Source organism: Zootoca vivipara, chromosome 5 (genome assembly GCF_963506605.1).
Source record: "Zootoca vivipara chromosome 5, rZooViv1.1, whole genome shotgun sequence".
Taxonomy (NCBI): domain Eukaryota; kingdom Metazoa; phylum Chordata; class Lepidosauria; order Squamata; family Lacertidae; genus Zootoca; species Zootoca vivipara.
In genome coordinates this window covers 85103557-85130903 of record NC_083280.1, presented here as the reverse complement: position 1 = coordinate 85130903, position 27347 = coordinate 85103557, and the positions used below count along the sequence as shown (strand labels likewise).

Genomic DNA, 27347 nt, shown 5'->3' with positions numbered 1-27347 from the left:
ATCTGCAAGCACTTCAGCAAGCAGTAACTACTAATGATATTCCTTTTTACTACTCCTTGCATTGACAGGTGGGGATGTTTGCTTGCTTTTTACTGTGACTAGTTTGTGGCTCTTGCCAGAGGATTTTGTCTTACTTGCTCAGAACGGTTTAAAGGTTTCAGAATCATTAGACACTTTACTTGAGGCTTTCAATAACACAAGATTAGCATGTGTAATTGAGCTAGAAACCTGGAAAGAAAACGGGTGGTATATGTTCAAAGTGTGTGTTACCAAAACATAAAACAATACAATCAGAAATGCAGAATAAAACTGCAAAACTATAACTGGAATAATAAAGTAGCAGCATGAAGATATCGTTTCAATTAAAAGCAAAGCAAGCAGTATCTAACTAAATACTGTACTGAAAGCTTTTTGAATTAAAAAGATATTCAGTATAAAGTAGGTCAGCAACTTACACAGGGGATTCATTCCGGGGTTCGCACCTAAAGCCAAAACGGTGTACTGTCATACCTCGGTTTAAGTACGCCTCGGTTTGAGTATTTTCAGTTTAAGTACTCCATGGACCCGTCTGGAACGGATTAATCCACTATCCATTACTTTCAATGGGAGAGTTCGCTTCAGGTTAAGTACGCTTCAGGTTAAGTACGGACTTGCAGAACCAATTACACCCGTACCTCGGGTTAAGTACGCTTCAGGTTGAGTACTCCGCAGACTCGTCTGGAACAGATTTATCCACTTTCCATTACTTTCAGTGGGAAAGTTTGCTTCAGGTTAAGTACGCTTTAGGTTAAGTACAGACTTCTGGAACCAATTGTGTTTGTAAACCGAGGTACCATTGTATAACTAAAACTCATTGGATCCAGTGGTGGTTGCTATCGCCAAAGTCGTTTTTCCTGGAATCCCACCTCCATGGTGCTACAAATAAGTCCCATTGTCTTGTGCTTGCTGTCTAATTCCATGTATCAGTAGGACATAGAACAAGACTTCTGAAACTGATCCTAATTAAGTGTTGAGAAAGTTGATTCCTTAGATCAGTGTTCCTCAACCCCATGGGCCACGGACCGGTAGCGGTCCGTGGATCAATTGGTACCGGGCCGCCTAAGGATCATTAAATACAATTAAATTAAAATTATTAAATCAAAACAATCTAAATAAAATATAAACAATAAACGCCCCCCCCCCTCAGCGGGCCGCAGTAAAATTATCAAGCGTTGACTGGTCCACAGCGATAAAAAGGTTGGGGAGCACTGCCTTAGATGACCTGATTAATGAGCTGGCTTTAAAAGCCAACATTATTTGTTGTTTAGTCGTTTAGTTGTGTCCTACTCTTCGTGACCCCATGGGCCACAGCACACCAGGCACTCCTGTCATCCACTGCCTCCCGCAGTTTGGTCAAATTCATGTTAGGAGCTTTGAGAACACTGTGCAACCATCTCATCCTCTGTCTTCTCCTTCTCCTAGTGCCCTCCATCTTTCCCAACATAAGGGTCTTTTCCAGGGAGTCTTCTCTTTTCATGAGGTGGCCAAAGTATTGGTGCCTCAGCTTCAGGATCTGTCCTTCCAGGGAGCACTCAGGGCTGATTTCCTTCAGAATTGATAGGTTTGATCGTCTTGCAGTCCATGGGACTCTCAAGAGTCTCCTCCAGCACCAAAATTCAAAAGCATCAATTCTTCGGCAATCAGCCTTCTTTATGGTCCAACTCTCACTTCCATACATCACTACTGGGAAAACCATAGCTTTAACTATATGGACTTTTGTTGGCAAGGTGATATCTCTGCTTTTTAAGATGCTGCCTAGGTTTGTCATTGCTTTTCTTCCAAGAAGCAGGCGTCTTTTGATTTCGTGGCTGCTGTCACCATCTGCAGTGATCATGGAGCCCAATAAAGTAAAATCTCTCACTGTCAACATTAAAGCCAACATTAGCACTTTAATTTGAGCCCAGTAGGTAACTGACATAGCTGGACCCAAATCAGAGTTACGTGCTCTGATCTACAGGGTAAAAACTATGTGATGCTGCTCACTTGCTTGCAAATGATTAGTTACTTTCTTCCAGATTCAAAAGTTATTTGTAGCCTTGAAACATAAGATGCTCTTTATATCCATTGTTATGGTCTCCCAGACTTGCAGTAGGAGGGAGGGCAATTTGCACTATCTGCCCACCTCAGGCTTTCCAATGCCTTAGATGAGTCCCACCAATAACGTTCCAGTTATGCCACTGAAGGAGCCATGTAGAGTAGGTAGGAGTGATCTCTTGATTTATAACAAACCTTTTCCTACCCTAGAATTCCTGAAGGGTGCTGTGGCTTTGCAGTCTCCTTTTCTTTAGTCTTCCACTCTGTATTCTAGGACCAGAGGAAGTGTCTTGCCACAACCTACGTTGGGGCTCCAAATGAGCTTGGTACCTCTATGTCACAAAGTAATGATCAAGTTTTCCAGCTCTCTAGAACTTTTCATCTGGCAGGATGTTAATCAGAAAGGAACTGGGAGTGGTATAGTTACTCCCTAGGCTGCTGTTTGTAACAGTCTTGAACTGGAACTCTGGAGAAGAAATGCTTGTCCCTCAGAGAAACTATTGCTTCTTTCTACGTACTAAGCCACATAGAAACTTGAGAGGGGTTTTTTGGCACGCAGCCTGGTCCCTAATTGTTAAAGGCTTTTAAATGCCCCAACCAGCACTTCGAATTGGGCCTGGAAGCTGGTGTAGATGGCGAAGCGCTGCCTTAATATGTTCAAATGTTTAGTTCCGGTTAGTTATCCGGCAGCTGTTTTCCGTACCTCTTTAAAATGCAACCCCCACAAACAACACATACCGGTAGCAGTATTCCATCTTCCAGTGAATTACTGAAAGCAGAATGTGTCTTGTACCACAACCGTGAATGACATGGCCATCGCTGACAAGAATCCCAAAAGGAGGTTCCATGCATGCCATTATGTGGAGCATACAGCAGCAAAAAAAAATCCCTTCCTTCCTATTCATAGTCATGAACATTTGGCTAATAAGTGACAATTCAGCACCCTTTAAGGCAGGGAAAGAGAATTGTAAATTTGGCTAATTTATGAATAGAAAGTCGCCTATGTCCTTTTAAAATGTGTTGGTTTTTTGAGGCAAGGGGGTTATTGGGTTGTTTTTATTTTGACTATACATTTAGTGGTTTTTTTTTAATTATTATTATTTTGTTCTGTGAACCGCCCTGAGACCTCTGGGTATATGGCAGTATATAAATTCAAATAATCATCATCATAATCATAGCTGGATCAATTGTAAATGGAGATGTAAAGTTCATGCAACATTGCCAAGGAAGAGAACTAACAACTTCATTGACCCCCTGCTCTTCTCTGAAGAAGCTGGTTCATCAATTAATGTCTTGGTTGCAGCACCAAGGCTGCTAACACAGAATAACAGGCTGCTTGATCTGGCTTTGCCGGCATTTATTTTTTGTGTGAAAAGCCTTCAGCGCTCCCATCTTGGCAGAAAGATTCAAGATGTGCCCTTTTTGAAAAACACAACAGTGTTCAGCTGCATGTGGAACTGATGAACGCTGAGCTTACCCAAGTAGCTGTCTCGGCAGTCAGCAGGAATAAAATGGCAACAAAGCCAAGGATAAAAGAAATGTTGACAGAACAAGGTGAGCCAAAAGATGATAAACACCTGTGGGGGAAAACAGGTGCCAGTATAAATGTGGCGCTTTGTACATGTGGCACCGTGTTGCTTCATCTCCATATCAGAAAGGACATCTTGCCTTCAAAAAAATATATAGCAAGAAGAAAATCTGTTCGAGTTCAGGGTCGTGTCATTGGTTGTTTTAGAAAATTCGCTTTCAAGTACAGCTGTGAAATTGCAAATAAATAAATTAAATTTAAAGGCAATTGGCAAAAGGTAATTCCAGCTAGTCTCACCCGTAAGACCATGTTATCTTTAACTCTCCTGGTAGATTTTCATTTTTGCAAACAGAAACCAGAATCAAAGGCCTAGAAGGGCCTAAAGGCAAAATGGCACGGCCTCACTCCCAAAGAGCGTTGAAGCCTTAGATAGTTGAATCATTATGTTAAAGCAGGATTGAAGAACCTGCTTCTGTTGCCCCTCGCTATTGGCCATGCTGTCCGGGGCTGATGGGAGTTGGAGTCAGACATCTGGAAGGCCACAGGTTCCCATCCTCGCCTACGCTGTTTCTCAAACTTGGGTCTCCAGCTGTTGTTCGACTACAACTCCCATCATCCCTGACCACTGGTCATGCTAGCTAGGGATGATGGGAGTTGTAGTCCAACAACATCTGGAGACCCAAATTTGAGAAACATTGCAATGGTGTGGAATTTCTCAGCTATCCAATTTACTGCAAGGAGGAAGTGCCGTTTTAATCTTCTGCTTCTGGCTGGCTCTCAGAGAACACCACAGAAAACTCCCTGCAAGTCACAAGTATACACTACAGAAAATTACTTTCAGCATAAATTAACAAGAGGGTTCATGCCAGTGAACCATTGCTGATGGGGGAGGTCAGGGGTCCCCATGTTTGTGTCCTATCATCTCCACGATTTCAAAAATTGCAGGAAATAACTTGCATTAGAGGACTTTGTCGGGCTGGGCAGTAGGTTTCCCCACAAACATTTTGCCTATCACTGGCAAAACACATCAACCCTTATTGTAACTCAATAGCTTGTTGACTTGATAATTTGAGTAACACAGAACATTAGGCCAAATACACAGGAACAGTAAATGAAAGGATACAGCTCAATTGATTTCAGACAATTCCCGCTGCATGAGCGCACACAGATAATGTAGCCCCTTATCTGTACAGTAAATCAATTTCTATTTTCTTCCCTTTGCTCTTCATTCATAATAATTAGTAGCTCCAAGGAGAAAAATGTCCACAGATTTGACAAAGTATTTAGTTTTTGTCCTTTTGCCAGAATGTTCCCAACATGCTGTTTTCCACATATGCTTGCTTAAATTTGGAGGGGGGGTATTTTTAAAAAATAATAAATAGATTAATGGGTCAAAAAGCAAAACCTAAAACCAAAATGCAGTTAGATAATAGTGCTATAAAGAAACGTTTTGAAATAAGGGTAATTTAAAATGACAGGCTATGTCATAAACTTGACTACGTTCTTGAAAAGTGAAAGAGGGGTATTTTTAATTTATGCCTTCTAGCCTAGTTATATTGAGCAACATGATGTGTATTTTTAAAGTTTTAGGTTTTACTGTAAATTGTTGGGGAGGGGAGTATCTTACTAAGCCACGTTCTGTTTCTTTTACGTGTAGCTTTATCCCAGAGCTATGTTTTTAAAGGTTTGCTGTGCAAACGCATGATTCAGGAGCTCTTGCTAGAAAATGCCTGTCAAAACTGTGATTATGATAACTAGCATCCTAATGAGTTGTGTTCCATATGTGGGAAATAATCTATAAACTAAATAAACTGTTGCATAATTTATACTAAAATGTGCATATAATTATTTTGAAGGGAGGTAAATCCTATACATTCCAATTACAGCAGCAATTAAGTGAAATCATTTGGATACTAATTAGGTGATCCTAAAAGGATCATAGACTTGTGTACTTAATTATCAAAGGAACAATCAACAACTCATTTAGGATGAATAAATTTATTTCATTTGGAGGGTCAGATCCTTCACTGGTTCCTAATGCCACTCTTTCAGAATTAATTCGACTGAGATCAGTGTGATTTACTCCATGTTTTGAGGTAGTTGGGAGCTGAATCTAACCCTTAGGGATTAGCACAAAATTCAAATCTCATTGTACAAGCATCATCTTCTCCTCCATATAGATATAAAAGCTACATGAGTCTTGAGAAAAGCTACTTAGTAAGCAAACCTCTGTTCTTAGAAGCAGAAAATAAATTAGTAGTCTGCGGAGATCTTAATTAAAGGAAACAGAGTTTACAAAGCCCGAGGGAGGAATTGGTGGAACCAAAAGAAGATTATAACCCTGTAATTTTACTAAACACATCAGTGATAAAATCAGAAATAAGGGTTTAAATGTATACCTGTAGTAGGGCATGTCTGCAGCCGTGTTCAGACAATCAAATCCTAACTTATAAACCCAATATTTGCAGAAGCTCTGTTCACCTACCTGTACCATTTGCCTGCTTCATTTGTCTCTCTAGCTGGCAAACAAGTCAGGAAGCCACTTAACCACAGTTTTCCATGGCATCCAAATTAGGAACTGGGCTGTGTTGGCACTTGAGAGTTTACCCTTACAAAAGTAACTTTATACATTAGCACATGTTCTGCTATACTGTAATTTGTATAGGGATATACTATCGGACTTTACATCTGGAGACCTCAGATGAATCTTTTCCTTCATCTTAATGGGCAAATTCTAAGCCTAAGATCACAGAAAACCACACTGATCTTTGTGGAACTAATTCTGAAACAGTGTCATTAGAAACTAGAGGAGGATCTGACCCTCCTCCATATGAAATAAATGTATTTATCACAAATTATCTAGGTCTTAATGGTTAAAGGGGAGCTGCGTTACAAGTCAGAATTGCCTGCATTTTCAACTGTTTCTGATTGATTGTGGATTTCGTTATATTCTCGTTTCAAAAGGCATAATATATGTGCAGGTATTTTGTCTTTTTTCTCTCTGCTGCAGCTGTCTTGATAACCCTATATTGTATTTGATGCTGATAAACAGAAACTTGTAGTTCTGACTTGAGCGGCTGTGTCGATAGCATGGAGAAGTGTGTGTTTTGGCAGCTCAGTGGAACAATTCCAGCTTCTATGAAAAGCATACCCAGTGGGCAAAGATGGACCTTTCCAATATATATTAACTGTTGCTCTTTTTAAATGTTGTGACACATGGCATCAAAATAAGATCAAGCAACTTGCATGTGCGCGCACGCACACACACACACACACACACACACACACACACACTTTACAAAACTTGTCTCCTATCCCCTGTGGATATTTAATTCAAGCCTAAATTGACCATTACAAACTTACTTCAAGGATATATACAAGTTTTGGGTTGGAAGTTCTGTATGCACCTAGGGAGCGCAGAATAGTCCATGCTGTATAATCCCCCACAACAACCCTGTAAGGTCAAGTTAGACTAAGAGGCAGTAACTGGCCGAAGGCTCCACCCAATGAGCTTCATGACCAAGTGAGGATTTGAACCCGGATCTCCCAGGTCTTAGTTAGACACTCTAACCACTATCCCTCACACTCTGCGTGATTAACTCATGCTGCATCTATTTTATATGGCTTTTGAGGGCAGGGAGGGAAGTTGCTCTGTTGTTAGATGGTAGTGTTATCAACAGCTATCAGCTAACAACTACCTGTATTTAAAACATTTATATCCCTCCTTTTAAATGAATTTTCAAAGTGGCTAACAGTAGGAGGTAAGCAGACATCACTGTAAAACCACAACAGAAATTAAAACTTAAAAACAGTGAACTAATTGCAATTTGGTAGTGCCAGCAGCAACAAACCCTGTAAAAAGCTTGGGGGAGAGGGTGCTTTTTCAATTGTAATCTAAACATCAGCCTGACAAGTGGAGCAAATTCCAAAGGCAAGGTGAAATCCGGGTGGGTTTTTTCCCTGTTTGTCTGAAATGCTTGTGTTCTGTGTGTGAAATGTGTTCGTGTGTCAAAAGTAGTTTATTCCCGTAAGGGTTGGGAGATGTTGTGGGACATAAAAGAAGACTCACGTGAGCTACACCAGTAACCATACAGCTTTATCCTAGAGCAAGACATTTGGTGGGCTGTGCTTTTACTATCTAAATTTAACAATATCTTTTTCCTGCACAAATCCCAAAGTGTCTGGCAGCATGTGTGGCATGCAATATCATGCCTTTGACTGGTTCACATCCTGAATTTATATCCTAATGTTAGCAAGATGGGACCAAACAAAGGAAGTGCTAAATGTAAGCTTTGGAAAATGTGTAACAAAAGGTGGAGATGTTTTCAAACTTGGTTGGATCATCCATTGAAGACAGTGGGAGAAGCATTGATCATCTTGGCCTTGGGCATTCCTTGAGCACTGCTAAATGGAGAGCAAAAGATGGCAATGCAAGTATGTTCTTGCCTTCTGTACTGTCACCCTTCCTGTGATAATTTCAGAAAGGAAGAAAATATACTGCACACAGTTTAACGGACACTTTGCTTAATTGGTATGTTGCATGTTTTAGGGCTCAGATGAAACAGATTCTGGGGTGGATTTCTCACAAAAATTAAGCCTTGGGGCAGGGGAGGAGATGAGCCTGCATGATGATGCCTATATGGTTTGCTTTCTGGGCCCAATTCAGAGTGTGGTTTTTTACCCATAAAGCCTTAAACGGCTCAGGACTGCAGTACCTCAAGGATGCTTCTCCCCATATGAGCTGATCCAGACCCTGCAACCATCATCTGAGGCCCATCTTTGTGTGCCTCCACGAGAGGTCCAGAGGGTAGCAACATGAGAATGGGTCTTTTCTGCGGTGGCTCCCCTCTTGTGGAATGCTCTCCCCAGGGAGGCTTGCCTGGTGCCTAAAGATATGTAATGAAGGCTCCAGGCGAAAGCATTTCTCTATAACCAGGCATTTAGTTAATTAGCATTCTGTGGCCTTTTAAATGTGTTTGTGGGACGGGGTTTTGTGTTCTCACTTTGGATTTTTATGTCGTGAACCGCTGTGTGATCTTTAGACGAAGGGCAGCATACAAATTAAATGAATGAAATTTGGCCTAGTGTTTGAGTTTTTTTATGTTCAGTGTCTTTCAAAGCTTCAACCTTTTGGGGATGACTTGCTTTGTGCAAGGAAGAGAGTAGCTGGCCCTTAATTTCTACAGAGCGGGACACCAGGGCTGGAATTCACCTTTGAGCCCTGTTATGTGTTTCTGCTCCTTTATCCTAAGGGTCAAACTACTGTAATATGGGCATGCCATGATTGGAGCTCCTGGAGTCTTTTTATGTTGCAGAGAGCAGGTATAGAGACACCCTGCCCCATTTGCATCAGGGTGCGGTGTGAAGTGAGGAGGAGATCCAAGTCTTTGTCACTATGCTGATTCTTTGCCACTTTGCTTGGAACAGAGAGAAGAGCCAGGCAGCCCTTGTGTTGCTGCTGAGGCTGGCTGGGGCACCAGCCTGCTCAGGACCACTCAGCCCAAGCCCTGGCTAATCCATCTCTTGCAGGCACACACTTCTTATTGTGTGAATTTGCTCCTCACTTGGGCTCGGGAGGAAAACCATGCGCTCTCTGTTACAGCACTCGAGCACAAAGGGCTGGGAGAGGAAACACAGTGCTGTAGCACTTAGGGGCACTTCCGGAGGGTTTTCGTTGTTTTTGATGTTCATGGAGGTCTCTGCAGTCTCCCTGCTGCACCCTTCCTTTCTCATGATTCTTGTAATCACCAGTTCCAGAACACTCTAAAGTTTCCTGGCAGTGCTCAGCTGAGATTGCCTCCATTCATTTTCTCCCCGCCCCTTACGGACAACTCACTTCCACCCACAGTACTTAAACAAGCGTAACTCGATGAGCTAACCATCAGTTTGCAAATTTCTGGGTGAGAGACCTGAACTATGTGTGTGCATGCGTAATAAACGGCATTAATTATTGGAACTCATTGCTGGTGCTTGCCATTGTGGGTCAATTTATTATTTTCTAAACGAAATAAAAATATCCAGTAGCACCTTAGAGACCAACTAAGTTTGTCTTAGGTATGAGCTTTCGTGTGCATGCACACTTCTTCAGATACACTGAAACAGAAGTCACCAGACCCTTATGTATAGTCAGAGGGTGGGGAGGGGTATTACTCAGAAGGGTGGTGGGAATGGGTACATAAGGGTCTGGTGACTTCTGTTTCAGTGTATCTGAAGAAGTGTTCATGCACACGAAAGCTCATACCTATGCCAAACTTAGTTGATCTCTAAGGTGCTACTGGAAGGATTTTTTTATTTTGTTTTGACTGCGTCAGACCAACACGGCTACCTACCTGTAACTTATTCTTTTCTATTGCTGTTCAATTAAAAATATGCAGAAGGCTTGGCCATTTTTCTACATTGGCCCACCCTTCTTAGGTGCGTGACCCTTGTAGCCTCCCCTGCTTTAATGGCAATAGTTCAGAGTGAATGCGCTGCAAATGGAGGGATATCTACCCAGCCAGCAGACTACCATGTGTATAAAGCTGGGCTACCTTTAATTGATTTATTAGATTAGATTCAGTAAACAGGTACCTACCGCAATCTGCCGGGGGGGGGGGGAAATTGTTGGCAGCCGTCTGTCTCGGGAGACAATGGAGTGTGCCTCCGGGGGTGAAGTCAAACTGTTGTGTTAGCACCAGAGTGACCACCCCAGGGCGTAAACCTGGGCATTGTGTACGGAGGTCTTGGGCTGCTCAGCCTCACGGATGTGGTCCAAAGGAAAGCAGAGCACTTTTGACACCAGCTTGGCTGCAGGAGTTGCCAGAAGGAGCTGTACAAGGCTCTATCCAACTTCCTTGCTTGAACCGTTTTGCATGATTGCTCTCAATCTTCCTAAACATTTTGACAACTGTGTAGTGTGCTGCATCATGATGCCACGTTCCTTATAGTGGTACCTATGTACATTTTTTTAAACAAACAAACTCACCAATGAAAGCTCCTATGGTCTCTTGGGAGAGGAGTTGCTTGTTTTTTCCATTTCATCTGCCTCTCAAAGCTCATTCCAATCGGTGTATTCCTTCAATGACTATGAGACAGAACTTATATAGCCTTCTATGACTCTGGTAATTTACACATTAACAAGGTGGTAATTATGTTTTTATCACATCCTTATGGCATTACCCCCTGGAAGGCCCTAGCTGATTAATTAGTAGTACGTATTTAATCTGTGACCCCAACACTCCAAAATTATTGTACCCACACATTGCAAGTTACATGGAGAATGTTACATTCAAGTACACAATTTTTAAATCACTTGAAACAGTCGGCTAGCAGAACTGTAATACCGGGGGGAGGGGGACCAAGACTAGGAAATGTTTCCATTAAGGCCGCAAAACCAAGCCAAGCACCTAGGGTCGCTTTTTCTTCAAAGCAGATGTTGTTCCAATGTGTTTTGTCTGGAAAGGCGCAGAGGCAATGCTCTTTACTGCTTCTCCGCATGGCCGAGGTTGTTTCAAGGCATCTTTTATTGCATCCATTGGCTTCCAGAAGCTCTGATCTAATCCATGCTCAAACTGGGGTGCTTTGGGAAGCAATTGTTATGTAGCCATCATTCCTTCTTTGCACCGTAGTAATTCTGGATGGTATCAAATCGTATCCTCAGGCATCTTTTTCTTTCTCACCCCCCCCCTCTTCCCTTGTAGAAAATGAAGTAAGAGCCTTCCCGGTCTTAATTAGTGACCAGAGCGAGATCGTGGACACAAATGGAGCAGGAGATGCCTTCGTGGGAGGTACGTACTATTTGCATTATCCCTTTTATTTAGAAGTGCCTCCCCTCCATCCTTTATTAGAGAACATGAGCAGGTGGTGGCAGGGTGTTCCTTTCCTGAAGTACAGAATGTCAGATGGTTCTTTTCAAGCTTCCATTTTCCTCCTAAGATTGTGTTTTAATAGACTGCTAATTCTCCCAGGGAAAAAATGTGTTTTGTGGCTTTAAAGATAATGTGCTCCTATGCAGCATCCACATTGTTTTCACGAGATTAATTGTATCTGTCAGAATGTTGCATAAACAAGCTGCATCAAATATGTTATGCAGCGTACTCAGAATCCCTCGTGGCTTTAAAATTTTAGCACGTTGCTGTTCTTTTAAACAAGTTGTGGTGAATATTAAAGAGTATGTAAATAACCAAGTGTAACGTTTGAACTATTTTTCCCTCCTCTTCTGTGCGTCTGGTTCCTAGGCAGTTGATGTGCGAATACAAAAAGACTACAAAGAGTTAAAAAACAAAGGCTAAAAGTCAGAAGTAAAGTAACATCTGCTGCTACTTTTATATCCATTTGCAACCGTAATATTTTTTTTTTGCATTAGAGTGTTACATCTATATTTTTGTAGCTGTTGTGGTTCAAAATATCTCAACATAAGCCCTAACAAGTTCTCTTGGTTACTGCAATCTCTGTGTCTTGCAATATGTTTTTTGAAGGCTTTCACTACACTGAGCTTCAAAGCATCCTATTGGACCTTAGCTTTTCTCCAAATAGACTTGCGGAGTCTCAGGGTTTGACCTGAAGTTTCAGAAATTTAGCCACCACCCTAAGCCGTTGGGCCCAGCCAGGCTCTATCCTTTGCATGATCTATGGCACATCATTTTAGACTCTGGGGAACCTGACAAGTTTTTCTTTCAAAAACACCACCCAAAGAATTGATTTCAAGAGCAAGCCCTATAAGGCCCAATTCCATGTTATGTCGCACCTATCAATCACTTTCATACAAGGCATATTTTAACCTGGAAGAATTATTTGCAATACAGTCATACCTTGGAAGTAGAACGGGATCTGTTCCGGAAGTCCATTCGACTTCCAAAACGTTCGAAAACCAAATCATGGCTTCTGATTGGCTGCAGGAAGCTCCTGCAGCCAATCAGAAGCCACAGAAGCCCTGTCGGACGTTTGGCTTCCAAAAATAGTTTGAAAACCAGAACAGTCACTTCCCAGTTTCTGATGTCTGGGAGCCAAAACATTCGGGAACTAAGCTGTTTGAAAACCAAGGTACGACTGTACTTGGACTAAAATATTTATTGCCTTGCCTTCAGGAAAGTATTGAAAGCAATGAGTTGTTGTTGTTGTTTAATGGGGGGCAGCCACTGAATAGTAGGGGGTCAGACAGAAAAATTGTATGGAAGTCTAGAAAGTTAAGCAAGAAATGGTGGAAAGCTGGAAGCTTTCTAGTTGGGTTTACTAGGTTTGCAGTGCACAATGTGCGTTTTTAAAGAAATCAATATTTGGATAAGGGAGGAGAATTGAATGATTCCGCTAAGACAGAAAAAGGACTTGAGAGCACTGTCTGTTTGTAAAGTGGGGACAAAGAATGCAAATTCTCATGTGTGGGACAGTTGCACATTCCTGCATTGCAGGGGACTGGACTAGATGATCCTCGGGATCCCTTCCAACTGATTATTTGACAGCTCTCGAGGGAATTCTCTGGCTGGCATCATGAGTGAGGGTGATAAAGAGGGTATAGAGAAAAGGCTGCCTCACCTGGAAATATGCCCCTCATTTAACAGCCTAGAAATGCTGTTCATTGTCACTGATAACCTGGTAGTTCAAAAGCACAGAAACATTTAATGGCAAGAATCTTGATTGAGTGCAGAATTAAGACATCTGACTGATCCTCATAAGCACACCAGTATTCAGGAAAATGCAAAACTCAGAATGTCTTCAGTGACCTTCTTGAGCAGCTTTAACTCAGCTGTATGGCAGATGACATTTCCTTTTTATCAAGACAAACTAAATACGTTGGTAACTGTAAACATTATGCTTCTGTGCATGAGCCAACCCCTTAGTTTGCAAGAGCATCCAAATGTCTGCTGAGCACTGGAAGCAACACAAAGCTTCTGTTTGGAAGTCTTTTGGTCTAAGGAAGATGAACAGAAAAAGAGAGGGACAGCAGGAGGACCTGGCTGGATCAAATAAAGTGGCAGCAACTGTCTGTGATGGAGGGAACGTGGACCTGTACATTACATAGAAGATTGTCACAGCAAGGCAGTGCCAAATGCCAAGTGGCAGAACAATATGGCAGGCCATTATTGTGGTACAGATAGATAGATCACAATAGCCTTGATGTGCTATTTTTCTATTTACAAGGTGGTTATTAAAACTTTGGGGGTTCTTTTAAAAATGTGGGGGAGCATTCAAAAATGGTATTTCCCACTTGTGGTATGAAATAATACATTATTATTATTATTATTATTATTATTATTATTATTATTACGCCATCCATCTGGCTGGGTTTCCCCAGCCACTCTGAGCGGCTCTCAACAGAATATTAAAAACACAATAATGCATTAAGCATTAAAAACTTCCCTAAACAGGGTTGCCTTCAGATGTTTTCTAAAGGTCAGGTAGTTGTTTATTTCCTTGACATCTGATGGGAGGGCGTTCCACAGGGCGGGCGCCACTACCGAGAAGGCCCTATGCCTGGTTCCCTGTAGCTTCACTTCTTGCTGTGAGAGAACCACCGGAAGGCCCTCAGAGCTGAACGATGGGGGTGGAGATGCTCCTTCAGGTATACTGGGCCGAGGCTTTTCTGGGCATATCACATCCCTGCTACCTGGGGTGGAGCAGGCATGGATTACCAGTGTCAGGGTTAGGAGCAGCTTTTAGCATCTTCTCTACCACTGCCCTTTAGCATTTGTTTTCCATCGCTGTATGAGCTAAGGAAGACGTTAGGTCCTATTTTGCAGGGAAAGGGTGTGTGAGAGAAAGCTGCCAACAGGACCAACTGAAGCTGTCAAACTATGTGGACATTTGGTCATCTGTAATTGGGATCAGTTTTGTTCTGGTGTCTCATGGCAAACACACTTTGAACTGGAAGGGAAATATTTTTCCTTTTGTTTGTTTACAGAACTTTTGTAGCATAGCTGAATTATAAAATTTCTCTAAAGCTGCTAAAGCATGACAGTGCCCTTTTAAGTGCTGAACCCTAGCAAGCTTAAGCTTCTGCGAAATCCAGCATTTTGCACAGTTCAGAAGCATGTGCCTTTGGGTTGCCTGTCTTAAAGTGCTCAAACCTTCCCTCTTACTAGTTCCTATATTTCTGCTGTAATTTGGCTTCCTGATTCCGGGTATGATCTCCACATCCGGCCTAGATCAGTGGGATGGCTCTTCTTTCTGTACTGGCTGAATAAAAGCTTTTGCTTTCTTTGTCCAGGGGAGCTACACTATCCAGCAGCTATTATTCAGCTGGCAAAGTATGCTGAACCCGTGTTGGGAGATCTTTTAAGGTGTGCATCGAAGCCTTAAAGTGTGCTTTGTGCTTTTCCAGCAAGATCTTCATTTTCTGCCTCGTTCTCTAGGTTGGAGTTTGCACACTGCAGAAAAACACATTTGGTGTGCCAGAGAGATACATTACTAGAACGCATTGCCACTGGTGGTGCTTCAGAAATATATCTTGGCCAGGCTTATAATATCTGCTGCTTCTGGGTTTGTTGTTGTTAACACAACTTCTCTACAGCTTCCTTATGCTTCTTCTGTTTTTCAACAGCCCTTTCAAATATTATTTATAAAAGAGGTTTCCCCCCCCCCCTGGATATCATGTCAGAGCCCTGAAATACATCCCTTAAATGTTCACATTGCTCTGAGGAACTTCATTATTTATCAGCTGCTAGCTAGCTTTGTGTCATTCATTAAATATATATAGCTTTTTCTGTTCTAAAGATCTTCATGAATGAAGCATGGCAGGGTTGGGGGGAAGCGGAGAGCAAAGGATGTTTTAGCTATGGTCTCTTTCCCTCCAAGTGAAGATAAAGTGCCAAAGAGATTAGCTCAACACTGGCGTCTGATTTGACTCTGAGGATCCTCTTATTGCAGCTGTATAAAGCGTTGAAAATAAAAATTCAGCCTTTTGACTGACAGCCTGTTTCCCCTGGTATAATAGCTGAACTTTCTGATGAAGCATCTGTCTTGACTTGGAAAGGGCTGGCTGTCATTCCAGCTTCCCGCTTATGGCCGTGCTTGGCAATTTGTGTCATTCTTAACCCACCAAGATAAATGCCATATCTCGAGCCAGGCTTCTCCGAGGCCTCTTGGTCTCTGTAACTGGCCTTCCATAAACTAAATATTGCCAAATTATATGCTTTCGGTGGATTTTTCTCTGTCATATTTGAAAGATCCTTATTATTTTGATAAATGTTTTGGCTGTACAGCGCTATGGATTTTCTAATCCAGTTATCGCCATTTAGAAGCTGCCTCTCCTTTTAAAGATTCCAGCCACATTTAAAGATACAGTATTAGCAAGTGGGACCTCACACACAGGAGGAGGAGGAGGAAGAGAGCTTTTCCTGCTGTGGGCTCCAGACAGCATTGTAGCTTTGGGAGCTGGGAAAGGAATAAATAACACCTTTTTACTTCCCACCCCACAGCCTTCCTATGCTGTGCTCTGTAAGCACTTAATTGCTCTGTTGGGGGGGGGGCGTCTGGGAAGGATGTCCTTGTTCCTTCCTCCTGTAACATCTCAGTCTACTGCAATTTTGATGTCAGACTCCTTCGTTCCGGATAGCCGCATTGTAGTCTAGTCCTGGCGTCCCCTTTGTTGGGGGTAGAGGCTTCCCAGTCCTAAATCTGGAATCACCAAATACTTCCGCCCACCCGCACAGAAATGAGAATTGCAGAATCAGATTCCATTTCCAAATGAACGGGAGAACTCTTATGCTGCTATAACAGGGTAATTATTTTTAAAATCACTGTGCTTGCCTCCCCCATCACTTCAGCTCTGGCCTTCCCACCCTTCCCATCAGGGGTGGACTTTCAGATTCCAGCAGAGACCTGTACGAGGCCAACATCCCCACACACCTCTTGCTCTCCGTTCTGTATGTGCCCTTCCATTGTCACAAGCCCACCTTCGCTCCTGGTGCCGAACTTCCGATGCCCAAAGCCAGTCACCTTTTTCATTTTGCTTGGACTGTGTGACACCCCACTCCTTGAATCTGTACATGGGGTTCCTGTCAGCTTCCTGGTCTGACCCAGACTCCTTGTCCTTACTTGCAAAGCCCTTTATACCCTTTCCCTTCCTTTATTCTGATATAGACTGTTGTCCGTCCAGCTCCATCTCTGTCATCTCCCCAGAGGTCTCCTGCCCCCTTAATGGCTCCACCTTTTCTCCCACACTGACCTTATACATAGAATTGCATTATGCAGCGGCCTCTCTCTTCCTTTAAACTTCTCCCTAACTCCCTTTAACCACCATCCCCATCCCAAACTAAGACTAAGTAGGTGCAGAGCAGGCTTCCTCAAACTCTGCCCTCCAGATGTTTTGAGACTACAATTCCCATCATCCCTGACCACTGGTCCTGCTAGCTAGGGATCATGGGAGTTGTAGGCCAAAAACATCTGGAGGCCAAGTTTGAGGAAGCCTGCAATAGAGCCATGTGTGCATTGCTTTCCCATTTGACTTTGTTCTGTTGCCACAGCTACATCAAATTTTATATTTTCTGCTCTCCTTGTGTAACTGTTGAACGGATAGCAAAATGTGGTGGAAATCTTTTAAAATGTTGTGTTTGGGTCAAACTCGGCTAGGAAAGAAGCATTTACTATTTAGCATGTGGTCCATTTGATATAAGCAATGATCTCATTGTGCTTTTTTTTTCATTCTTGGAGATGAAAAATATTGATATTGAGTAAAAATATTGACGCGTCTCAGGCTGTTTGTTCCAGCTTTCCAGACTCCTGCAGAGTATTTTATAACAACCTTATTGATGGGCCTCTTTACCCAGCTCTCTAGGTTTAACTGAGCTGAGTCGATTTGCCACCACAGCTTCAAGTAGCTGTTACAGAACAAGCAAGACATCCTAATAAAGCTGTAAGTGTGTTTGCTCAAACATGGTATTGATTTCACTTGGTGAGGGGGAAGCAAGTCCTTAGCATGGTGTCAGGGCGGATGAGCCAAACTGCAGTTTTTCATTGTTGTCTGTCGTGGATGTGGAAAGCTAAGTGAAGCTGCCAGGGGATAAGTTAGAATTGCCAGAAATTTAAGGTCATATCCAACAGTGCATGCATGGAGTTCTGCTTGTGCAACCAGACTTTCCCTTCCTCTCTCCTCCCCATGTGCCCTCAAAATCTGCTCCAGTCGGTCCTGCAACTATGCGGAGCAGATTTTAAGGTTGTGGAGGGCAGGGGGAGAAGATGAGAGGAAGGGAAAGTTCTGTTGCCCTAGTGGAACAGCTTTTTCTTTCTTCTTTGGCGATCCCTTGTCGCCGAGTAAGATTATCTCCCAAAATAGGGTTGTAGCAGTGAGTCCGTAAGTGACTGTGGAGGCCAGTTCTGGATCCACACATCCTTCCACAGTGGGGACATAGGTTTCTGGGCAGGAGTTGATCATGATGAGGGTTTGCCAAGCGTGCCTTCTTCTTGGCACATTTCTCCCTTCCTGAGTTTGAGTGTCTTCAAAGCCCATGACACCTTTGGGAAAGGCTGTTCTCCCATTGGAGCGCTTGCAGGCCAGTGTTTCCCAGTTGTCGGTGTTTGTACTACATTTTTTTAGATTTGCCTTGAGAAAGTCTTTAAACCTCTTTTGTTGACTACCAGCATTGATATAATCCTTAAGCTGTAAAATCTGCTAACTACACGGCTCTTGAGTTGGGGCTGGTGAGGGAAGGGATGGTTTGCAGTGGTGTCCGCTTATGTCTTGGATTCAGTCAGTCAACCAGCTACAAATCCACCTGACAGTTACCTTGTCCAGCCCACATTTTACCAACTCCGCAAGAATATCATGGGGGACTTCTCCCCAGTGTTTATTTTGTCCAACAACAAAATGTTCTCTGGGATAAAGTTATTTGCAAAGAGGGATGTGGGTTTGGGATCTTTGATGTCACACAAAGTACAGCAGGATAGAGATCAATGGCAGCTGGAAATATTTGCTGGGTACCATGCCAAGTTAACATTTGGAGATGCTTGTCAAATCAGCAGGAGGCAACCTTGGGCTTCACAACAAATCAGGACAGAGGATGAGTGAATGACAGCAAAATAAAATGAGCTCCATATATATTTTTCAGGTGCACATTTTGCCCAGGGGTCCATTGGAATTCCTCCTTTTTAATTGTGTTGAAACCATGCGCAGAGAATTAAGACGTCACTCATACAAACATACAAACTCTGGGGGCACCTTTAGTCCAAAGTCACTCACAGCCATTCGTATTAAAGTAATTGGAGGGGAAGCACAGGTTTGCATTCCACCTTTTAGAGAAGAGAGAGGGCCCTTTAAGAAATAGAAGAACTATTCCAACTCTTTGAAAATCCATGGACCGAATTGCCAAATATGTGGCAAACCTACCCAAAACATGGTCCAATTTACTTCAGCAGGGCGAATCCGGAAGGTTTAATGTTAGAAGTTATTTGCCATTCCTAGTGGCATGAAATTAGATGCCAAGTTGCATCTTTTAAAACACTAAAAAGAAAGCAAGTTTTGATTCAGAGTAGCCAGGCCTGGGTCTGATAAAGGCAATTCGACCATAATTTTTGGCTGCCACGGCCGCCATCTGCCACACAATTAAATCGTTGACATTGCATCGTGTTGGTGTTAGTTGGTTTGTTCACTGATTAAGATGGCAAATCGTCTGCGTGAAGCTCTGAGTGCCTGACCACCTAACTGCAGTTGACCTGCCTCGTGAGCAGCCCATCATCCATGCCAGCGACTCTGAAAGTCTTCCAGAAATCAGAGCACTATTAGCAAAGAGCTGGGGGATGATTGAATATCACAGCAGCACCTTCATAAATAACACATGGCTGGCTGGGGTGAGCAGCTGTTTCCACCAAATGTGATGCAAAATGCCAGTGAGAGCATTCAAAGGTGGTGGCAATGGTTTCATATTTAGTACATTGTCTTTTTAACAACAAAAAGAAAACGTTTGAGTCCTTTGCAGCTTGAACTTTTCAAAGATCTGTCATGTAAACAAGGCTAAAGCCCCATTTCATGGGCTGGCATGAATGTTTCTTTACTTCTTCTTTTTTTAAAAAGTATTTAAGGAAGCAGAAACAGGGGTGCAGAAACGCATTAAACGATACGCAATTGATGGAAAAGATTTATTACAAATTGACAAACACCAGCAGCTTTCTCTATCAAAGCCGAATTCATTTGGCTTAGGGTCTTCCTTTATAAAAAAAATATTTTTTCTATTCCTCTTTTGGCCTAAAAGTAAACATCTTTTGACAGCAATGGCAAAACATTTTTCAGCCAAACAGTCTTGCCAGAACTCCAGGCTTTTTATTTGATTTTTAACTGTTAGGTCTCATAATTTGAACCATCTGAGCTTTCACATTTAATGTAAAAAAAAAACCCACCGTAAAAATTCTTGTTTATAATTTGCTTTTTTATTTAAAAGCATGGACTGGGGGCTGAGCTTCCTCAACAGAGAGGCTCCCTGTGTGATTGAGAACCTTGGAAATGGGAGCCCAGCTGCCAAAGTTCAGGCCCCTTATGTGTAACACCCTACAGAGCCAGCAGCAGCTAAACACCAGAGCCCAGGATCTTGCCCAAGGTCTTCACCCACACAGATATGAATAGAATTATAACAGCTCTTCCATATGCAACACCTGGGAGGGGTGGCCATCTTTGTCTTCCCACTATTCCTAGCAGACTTGGAAACCTATTGGGACAGGCAAAAGGAGCTGAGGTTGAGATCAGAATCTTGGAAATGGGTTAAAATACGGATAATTATCCGTTAAAGATCCCTAATACAAACACACACACACACACTGCACCTCTCACGGCACTACAGTTGGAAAGGATTCCCGGAAAAGTTGAGCACCTATGCAACCAGACCTCCGATTGCTGGGGCGGGCTGTTCATTAAAGAGTTGTGGTCTGGAAGAGTCTTATTTCTAGATGTCGTGAGGAATGGCTGTTGTGTTTTCAGTCTGTAAGATCCTTCCCACCCTTTGCTATTTTTGTATATGTTCTTGAGCACTGGCCAAAATGGGACACACAAACACACACTTACTTTTCATCTTTGAGGGAGAGGGGAGAGCAGAACTCTTCCTGTTCTTTGCCAAACTCTTTTTTCTGTGTCTGTGTGCGTTTGGCAACCTGCCTAATGCATTCTAGACACACTGACTCAGAAATTGCTGTTTTTATCTGCCTAATTTTTATATACATGCAAGGCACCACTAGCTCTTGAGCTTTAACCACCTAGAAACTTGCTGGCAAGCTTCAGGCCTTCCAGACAGTTGGGTTTCCGTGCCTGACGCTCTCTCTCTCTCTCTTGTATCCAGTGATTTGTCCTGTAAGAATGCATGTTAAGTTAACGGACAGCAGATTGTTTTCATTGTGCTACTCGGAAACCATCTGATTTTGTGCAGACACGCTGCTCCGATGTTGTCCGTGTAGCCACACTTGGTAAGGAGAATGTCTTGCCACCACTAGGAGGTGCCTGGCAACCTTAGGTGGAAGATGGTGCCTCATTGAGATTCCTGTGGTCTTTACACTCGACCCAAAGTATTCTCCTCCTGTCCTGGGAAAACTTCATTCTCTTCCCAGTGATGGCAGCAGCCTTTACTAGGCCCTCTGGTCTATATTCATCGCAATCTCCATTGTTGTCTAGAAGAACGTTGTCAAAACAAACCTGTTTTAAATCTGCCCAAGTGACTGGCTCAACTTGGGAAGGGGACGGATGTTTCCTATGTTCTTAGCATTGTGCTTCTCATGACTGCTTAATACTCAATAATTAACAGAAACCAGAAGCTTCTCTTAACAACAGGTTTCCTAATATTTCTGCAGAGCTTAATTCCTACTTTGGCTGCAACATCTACATTCAATGCCAGGTTTCAACCCTGGACTATATGAAGCAAGAATAGGCAAAAATACAGTGAGCAGGGGTTTTTCCTGTCACTATTAACTGCAGAGAATCTATCTATCTATCATCTATCTATGATCAGAGGAAGGGGGTGTAATGGAGAGTGGTGGTATTACTGAACAGGCTTGAGTCTTGACATACCTCCCAATCATCACCCCACGCCCAAAATTAAGCACTACAATTTCTAGGCATCCTTAGGGTGCATATCCAAGATTGAACCCCTTTGTCTGCATTAAGCGAACTTTCCCGTCTTCTGGTTGTCTGAATGGTAACATCCAACATCCGCCTCACAGTCGAGTAAGACCTAGAATGCAAGTCTTTCAAGGCTAACGCCGACCAACCGATCCATGGTAGTTCTCAGAATTCCAAGTCCACACACACTCACACACACACACACACAAAAGGGGAAATCTCTGGGAGGAATTCAGCATTGTGCTCCCTTGTTCTGTTAGCGCAAGCATTTCCGCCAGCATAACAGAATGCTCTCTCCTCCCCCATGCACTGCTCTGGGGGACTCCCCAGACCCCACCCACCCTGAACCAATTTGCGCTAGAGCGGTGTTTCTCGTACTTGGGTGTCCAGCTGCTTGTGGATTACAACTCCCATCATCCCTGGCCACTGGTCCTGCTCACTAGGGATGATGGGAGTTGTAGTCCAACAACAGCCGGGGACCCAAGTTTGAGAAACACTGCGTTGGTGGGATTCACTGTGCTGACTGCCACTAGAGCACCTACTTAGTTGACCTTTTGCCTTCCTCTCGTATACTAAATGTGTGAACGAGGATAGATTTAAAATGTTTGAATGGATGATCAAGTGTCTGTGAGAACCATCCATCTGTGTGCAGTTATAGGGTTTTTCCACATTAGTTATGGCTGGGACAACTAATTTTGTAAAGCACTGCCACATTTCACGGCGTATTGGCTGTCTACCCTTGTCTTTGCTGCACTTTGGTTTATGTTTACATTTTTATAATATCCAATGGTGATATTTTGCTAAAAGGGCAGCATCTGGGTTAAATGGCTTTTGCCATGTTGTAAATCTCAACCTCACATAAGCATGTAATGAAAGGGAGAAACCTAATGAGAAATGCATCCATATGACATGGGTTGAGGTGACACACACAGTGCGCCCAGACACTCATGCGGGAGGCCTGGGCTGAGAACTCCCCACTTAATGGTGTCATAATAGGAAACAGATGTCACAAGTGTCACTATGACTGGCATTTTTGAGGAGATGCTGTAGGGGAAATGAGCAATGGAAAAGCCTGGTTCCTGGGCCATTTGGGAACATTAGAAAAAAGGTACCAATTAGTAGGCCAGAATCTATAGACTCTAATTTTAGAGAGTATTGCCAAAAGTAGGATGAGCCCTAGCTTAGTGAAAGCATTTACTGAGCACAAGTTTTATGGGAATATGAAGGATTCCTGGTAATGCATTGGGGATGTCATCTGACTTAGGCTGGGTCTTCCCTTCTTGTGGGTCTTGCCTCTCTTTGACCATGCCGTTGATGGAGGTTGAGGGGAAAGTATACAGTGGTACCTCAGGTTACAGACGCTTCAGGTTACAGACTCCGCTAACCCAGAAATAGTTAACCTCGGGTTAAAAACTTTGCTTCAGGATTAGAACAGAAATCATGCTGTGGCGGCAGCGGGAGGCCCCATTAAGTTCTTAACCCGAGGTACCACTGTATATGAAAAGAGACCGTGCCATCGTTGGGATGTGGTTTCCTTTTTCTAAACACGGGCATAATTGGTGGTCAGTCACTGTGTTGCATCCTGTAGTCTTCATAAAATCAGGTTTTGTCTTAAGTCTAAGGTGGTCATTAAAGAGTTCTGGCCTCCACACAGCCCATCACACTCTACAGCACCTTTTCTGACAGCCGTGAACAGTTGGAGGTAGAGAGGAGGTCTATTCTGGGACCTGGGAGTGAAATCTTATTAAATCTTCTGTAGTGTTGCAGATACCATGGATTTATCTGCACATGGTCTGAGATTGCATGAGTGAGCCCATTCTTCAGTCACTCCAACTTCTGTACTTCCTATATAGAACAAACCATCGTTTGCTGTTACAACCAAACCTGCAAGCTACGGTTTCTGGTTGCTTTCCAAAGCAGATTTGGAAACTATGATTTAGAAATAGCTTCCAGTTCCGATTAGGAGGACAAGTGCACACTGTTTGGATGTAACAGCCAACAATGTTTTCTTCCTATTCAGTGCAAACCATTGGAGCATGTGAAGGAAGGAGAGGAAGGAATGCATGAGTCCATGACTTGCTCATTTGACTGCTCTCTATCACCCACATACTTGAGACTCTTTTCCCCCTTTCTTTAAATAGTTTGTATTTAAAATGTGATTTTTATTTTGTGTAGCTGTCTCTAGCTAGGGATGGGTGAATGGATCAGCCAGTCATTCTTCTGTGTCAGTTTCCCATGCATATGTCCTTTCTGATCTTTTTTTCCTTTCCATACTCTACACCCACAACTTTTGCGGGGGTTAGGTTATATTCCAGGAATTGTAGGCTACCTAAAGCCGAAATGGTGTACAGTCAAAAACCCAATAGGTTCAATGGTGGGTGGGATTACCAAAGTCATTTTTCCTGGATCCCACCCCCTTTCCTCCCCATTTTATTTCATTTCATTTCATTTCATTTCTTGCCACATGTGTAAAGCTGAATGCACACAAGTTAAATGTGCATAAGTTGCCGACTTACTGTATTTTAAAAAGATGAACAAAAATCATATTTATTTTTTTTAAATATGCTTTTCAATGCATTTTCCTCTAAAATAATCTTGTGGGGTGGGGTTGTTTTGCAAAACAGGTATTTTTGTGTGCATCTTTTTTTAATCAAAATGGCACAGCAAAATTCAAAGTGGCACCCACTGAGCGCATGCCTCCTCTATCCCTTATTCCATTTGCTTGCAGTGGAGAAGTTTTTTTGGGGGGGGGGGGTCCTCTAAACCCACGCAGGATAGAATAGGCTATAAATGTTAAGGTGCAAACAAGACCGAGGAACCAGTTTCACCCATGGCCTTAAGGTCCCAAAGCAGGAAGTCAGATGTTTCAGCTGATCCCACTGGTCTTCCCTCTTCCTGGGTCTTTTCTTCCTGGGTATCTGCTGAAGAGCGCCAAACTGTGTGGCCTGGCATTCAGAGGATGGACGAAGTGTTAGTCTAGCTGTAGTTAGCTACCAAAGCATGTAGATGCCTCCGACTCCCAAACACAAGTTGATGTGAGTGTCAGGCTTAAGAACGGTCGCCTTGCAACCACCGCCTCCCAGCACGTTCCTGGGTGGTTCCCAGCCCTCTCTCCATAATGCCTCCTTTCCCTCTCCTCCTGCAGGCTTCCTCTCGCAGCTTGTCTACGACCGGCCGCTGACTGAGTGCATCCGCGCAGGACACTACGCCGCCAGCGTGATCATAAAGCGTTCTGGCTGCACCTTCCCAGAGAAGCCCGACTTCCACTGATACTTGGGCAACCTCCGAGAGTCAAGAGGAGACACTGCCTGCCTTCCCTCCATTGACCCCTTTCCCCAGCTGCCCTGCACTGAGTCTTCTGTACTTTGGATTCACTTTTACCTTTCGCACATCTCTGTATGAGTGCCCTTTCCCTGTCTCCAGCACAACGGTGTCTTGCACGTTTTGCATTGAGGGGCCAGGCTCTGTTCGGCTTGACACTTTTGTACTCCCTTCGTACAGTTCCTAGGAGCAACTCTGTAGGAAAACACCTGCCCCTGTTTAGCTGTGATGTGAGCTCTTCTAATATAGTCGTCTGGTATATTCTACCCTGACCCAATCCTGCTCGGCTTGAGCAGGTGAGAAATCCTCAAAAACTTTAATTGGCCTAAGACTGAATTAACAGCAATGTACTCATGCGAGGAATTGCACTGTTTGCTCCTGTGTGTGCTATATTCACACACACACACAGGGCTTCTTCCTGCTTCCACTGCATGACATAGGAATTTGCCCATGTTTCAGGGAGCTAACCCAAGGCTGTGTGGTCCAGAGCAAGCTTGCTGAATTTGGGAGGTTTAGGAGTAGGCTTCTAAGCAAACACAGGATCTTGTAGATTGGGGGCAGGGGGCTCATTTCTTCCAGGGCAAGATCAGGGTATTCTTATGGTATAAATAAAAGCCCATAACAGGATATGTTCTTGTTGCGAGCTGAAGGATGCATCTCAAAGCAGATAATATTATACATTTGTGAAAGTGTGAAGTACAGAAATATTCGTGCAGATTTTCTCATCAGGATATGCCAAAATGGAATCTTTTTATTTCAACGCACAGTTTTAAGACAAATAATGTACTTCAAGTAAGTGAGAGATCTTTTATTTGTATGTATGACAGTATTCAAGAGGAGATGTTCCAAAAATGTCATTCATTACTATGTAATTTGATACGGATAAATAAAACAATTGTGATACAGTTGTTCTCTGGCTTTTCATTTGTGTGACCTTATGACAGAAAGTAGAGTGAGTTAGCATATCAAATGTGTTTTTTTTTAATTTTGTTTTAATTTGTGTGTGTGTCCCTTTGATGCTGAGAACAGCTTCATCATTTAGAAAGAAGGGGGGAAGAGGTTGGGTGTTATTTATCAAGAACTACAAACTTTCCAATAAAAAACACCCCCAGCAAATACAGAGACAGTTCAACTGTATCAGTAATTCATATCTAGGGGTTGTCCCTGGAGTACAAACTAAAGGTCTTAGTGGCTTTATAATGGATTATATTTTTAAGCCAGGACCATATGGTGAGGTCTGTCTCTTTCAATTCCCTCGCCAAAGGCAAGGTGCTAGAGGGTGTGGAATATTACCGTATTTGGTGGCAAACACTCTTAGTGGCAGAGTCAAAAGGGTACATTTAAGAAGCAGCTCTTGAAAAGTGCAAATCCGAGGTATATACGGTTACCAAAACAGCTTGAATCACACACTACAAAGAAATCTAGCTTTTCCCCTTGTCTCTACCTCCATTTATACCAAAATTCTGTGTTTAAAATGTCAGCACAGAGAGAAAAAGAACTTCAAAATTGGATATATAAACAAGGGCAGCCTGCACCATCTAGTCAGTGCTCCCACCGAATTTTCTGTTTCCAACTCTACCTGTATCTGTTAGCTATCTCTGGCCACTGAGCATCCACTGACCACATTCAGTCCTCATGAGGTTGGTGTGCTCCCCCACTCAAAAGATTTTTTTCCTCCCTAATGTTCTTTTGTATTTCTGCAAACTTCGGGGCTTCCCAACCGTGCTAATACCTCCCCCTTGAGTGTGGGTGGTTCTGTTTTGGCTATGTAAGCAACAGCCTGGACAGCCAACATTGAGCGTGGTTCTTTAAATGCTGGGCTGCCATGAAAAAGTGGTATTCTGATGTCTTATTCTGATGTCTTATTCTGATGCCTTATTCTGATGTCTTCCCCTTTTGGGCAACTGTCACAATATTTGATCCGGTGATGTGCCAGCTCTTCATCCTTTTACAAAGGGTGTGATTTCTATCCGGGGCTGTGTGGCACATGCACTAAAACAAAGCAAAAACTGAAATGAAACCTGGGAAATTCTGCGCCAAGCATAGCTGAATTCTGCAACCTGCATAAATTTGCGTCGTTTAAATAAATTGCATGCTTTTCCCTTCTCTCTTGTTTGTTTGCTTGATTCATTCCTCAATTTTTTGCATAACTCTGCTTCTGCTGATTTTATCATCGTGGGAGGGGGGTTGCAGAGCACTCCCCCACACTGAACAATAAAAATTCTTATCTTGAGGTGGGAGGAGGCCAAAATAGAAAGAAATAAAACTGTCAGGACCACAATCGGCAATATAGGTGGGAGTAAACTCTCGAAGAATGGCAGCCGGACAGTGAGAGAAAAGGATTGCAGCTTTTGCATGAGGAAATCTTTGACTAAGCCGTGGTACTACGGACATGTTGGGGTTTGGAAAGAAATCACC

At 43.0% G+C, this 27347-nt stretch overlaps 1 protein-coding gene across 2 annotated transcripts in view; it reads left to right on the top strand.

The window, feature by feature from the left end:
* The window catches only part of ADK (adenosine kinase), a 175778-nt gene extending 149944 nt beyond the window's left edge, over positions 1-25834 (top strand). For both annotated transcript variants that reach the window (XM_035138686.2, XM_035138687.2), the window contains exons 10-11: positions 11281-11367; positions 24754-25834. In XM_035138686.2, the coding sequence (XP_034994577.1) occupies positions 11281-11367; positions 24754-24878 (212 nt within the window). In that variant the 3' untranslated portion in view covers positions 24879-25834. The remainder of the gene's footprint in view (positions 1-11280; positions 11368-24753) is intronic.
* The last annotated feature ends 1513 nt before the right edge of the window (positions 25835-27347 follow it).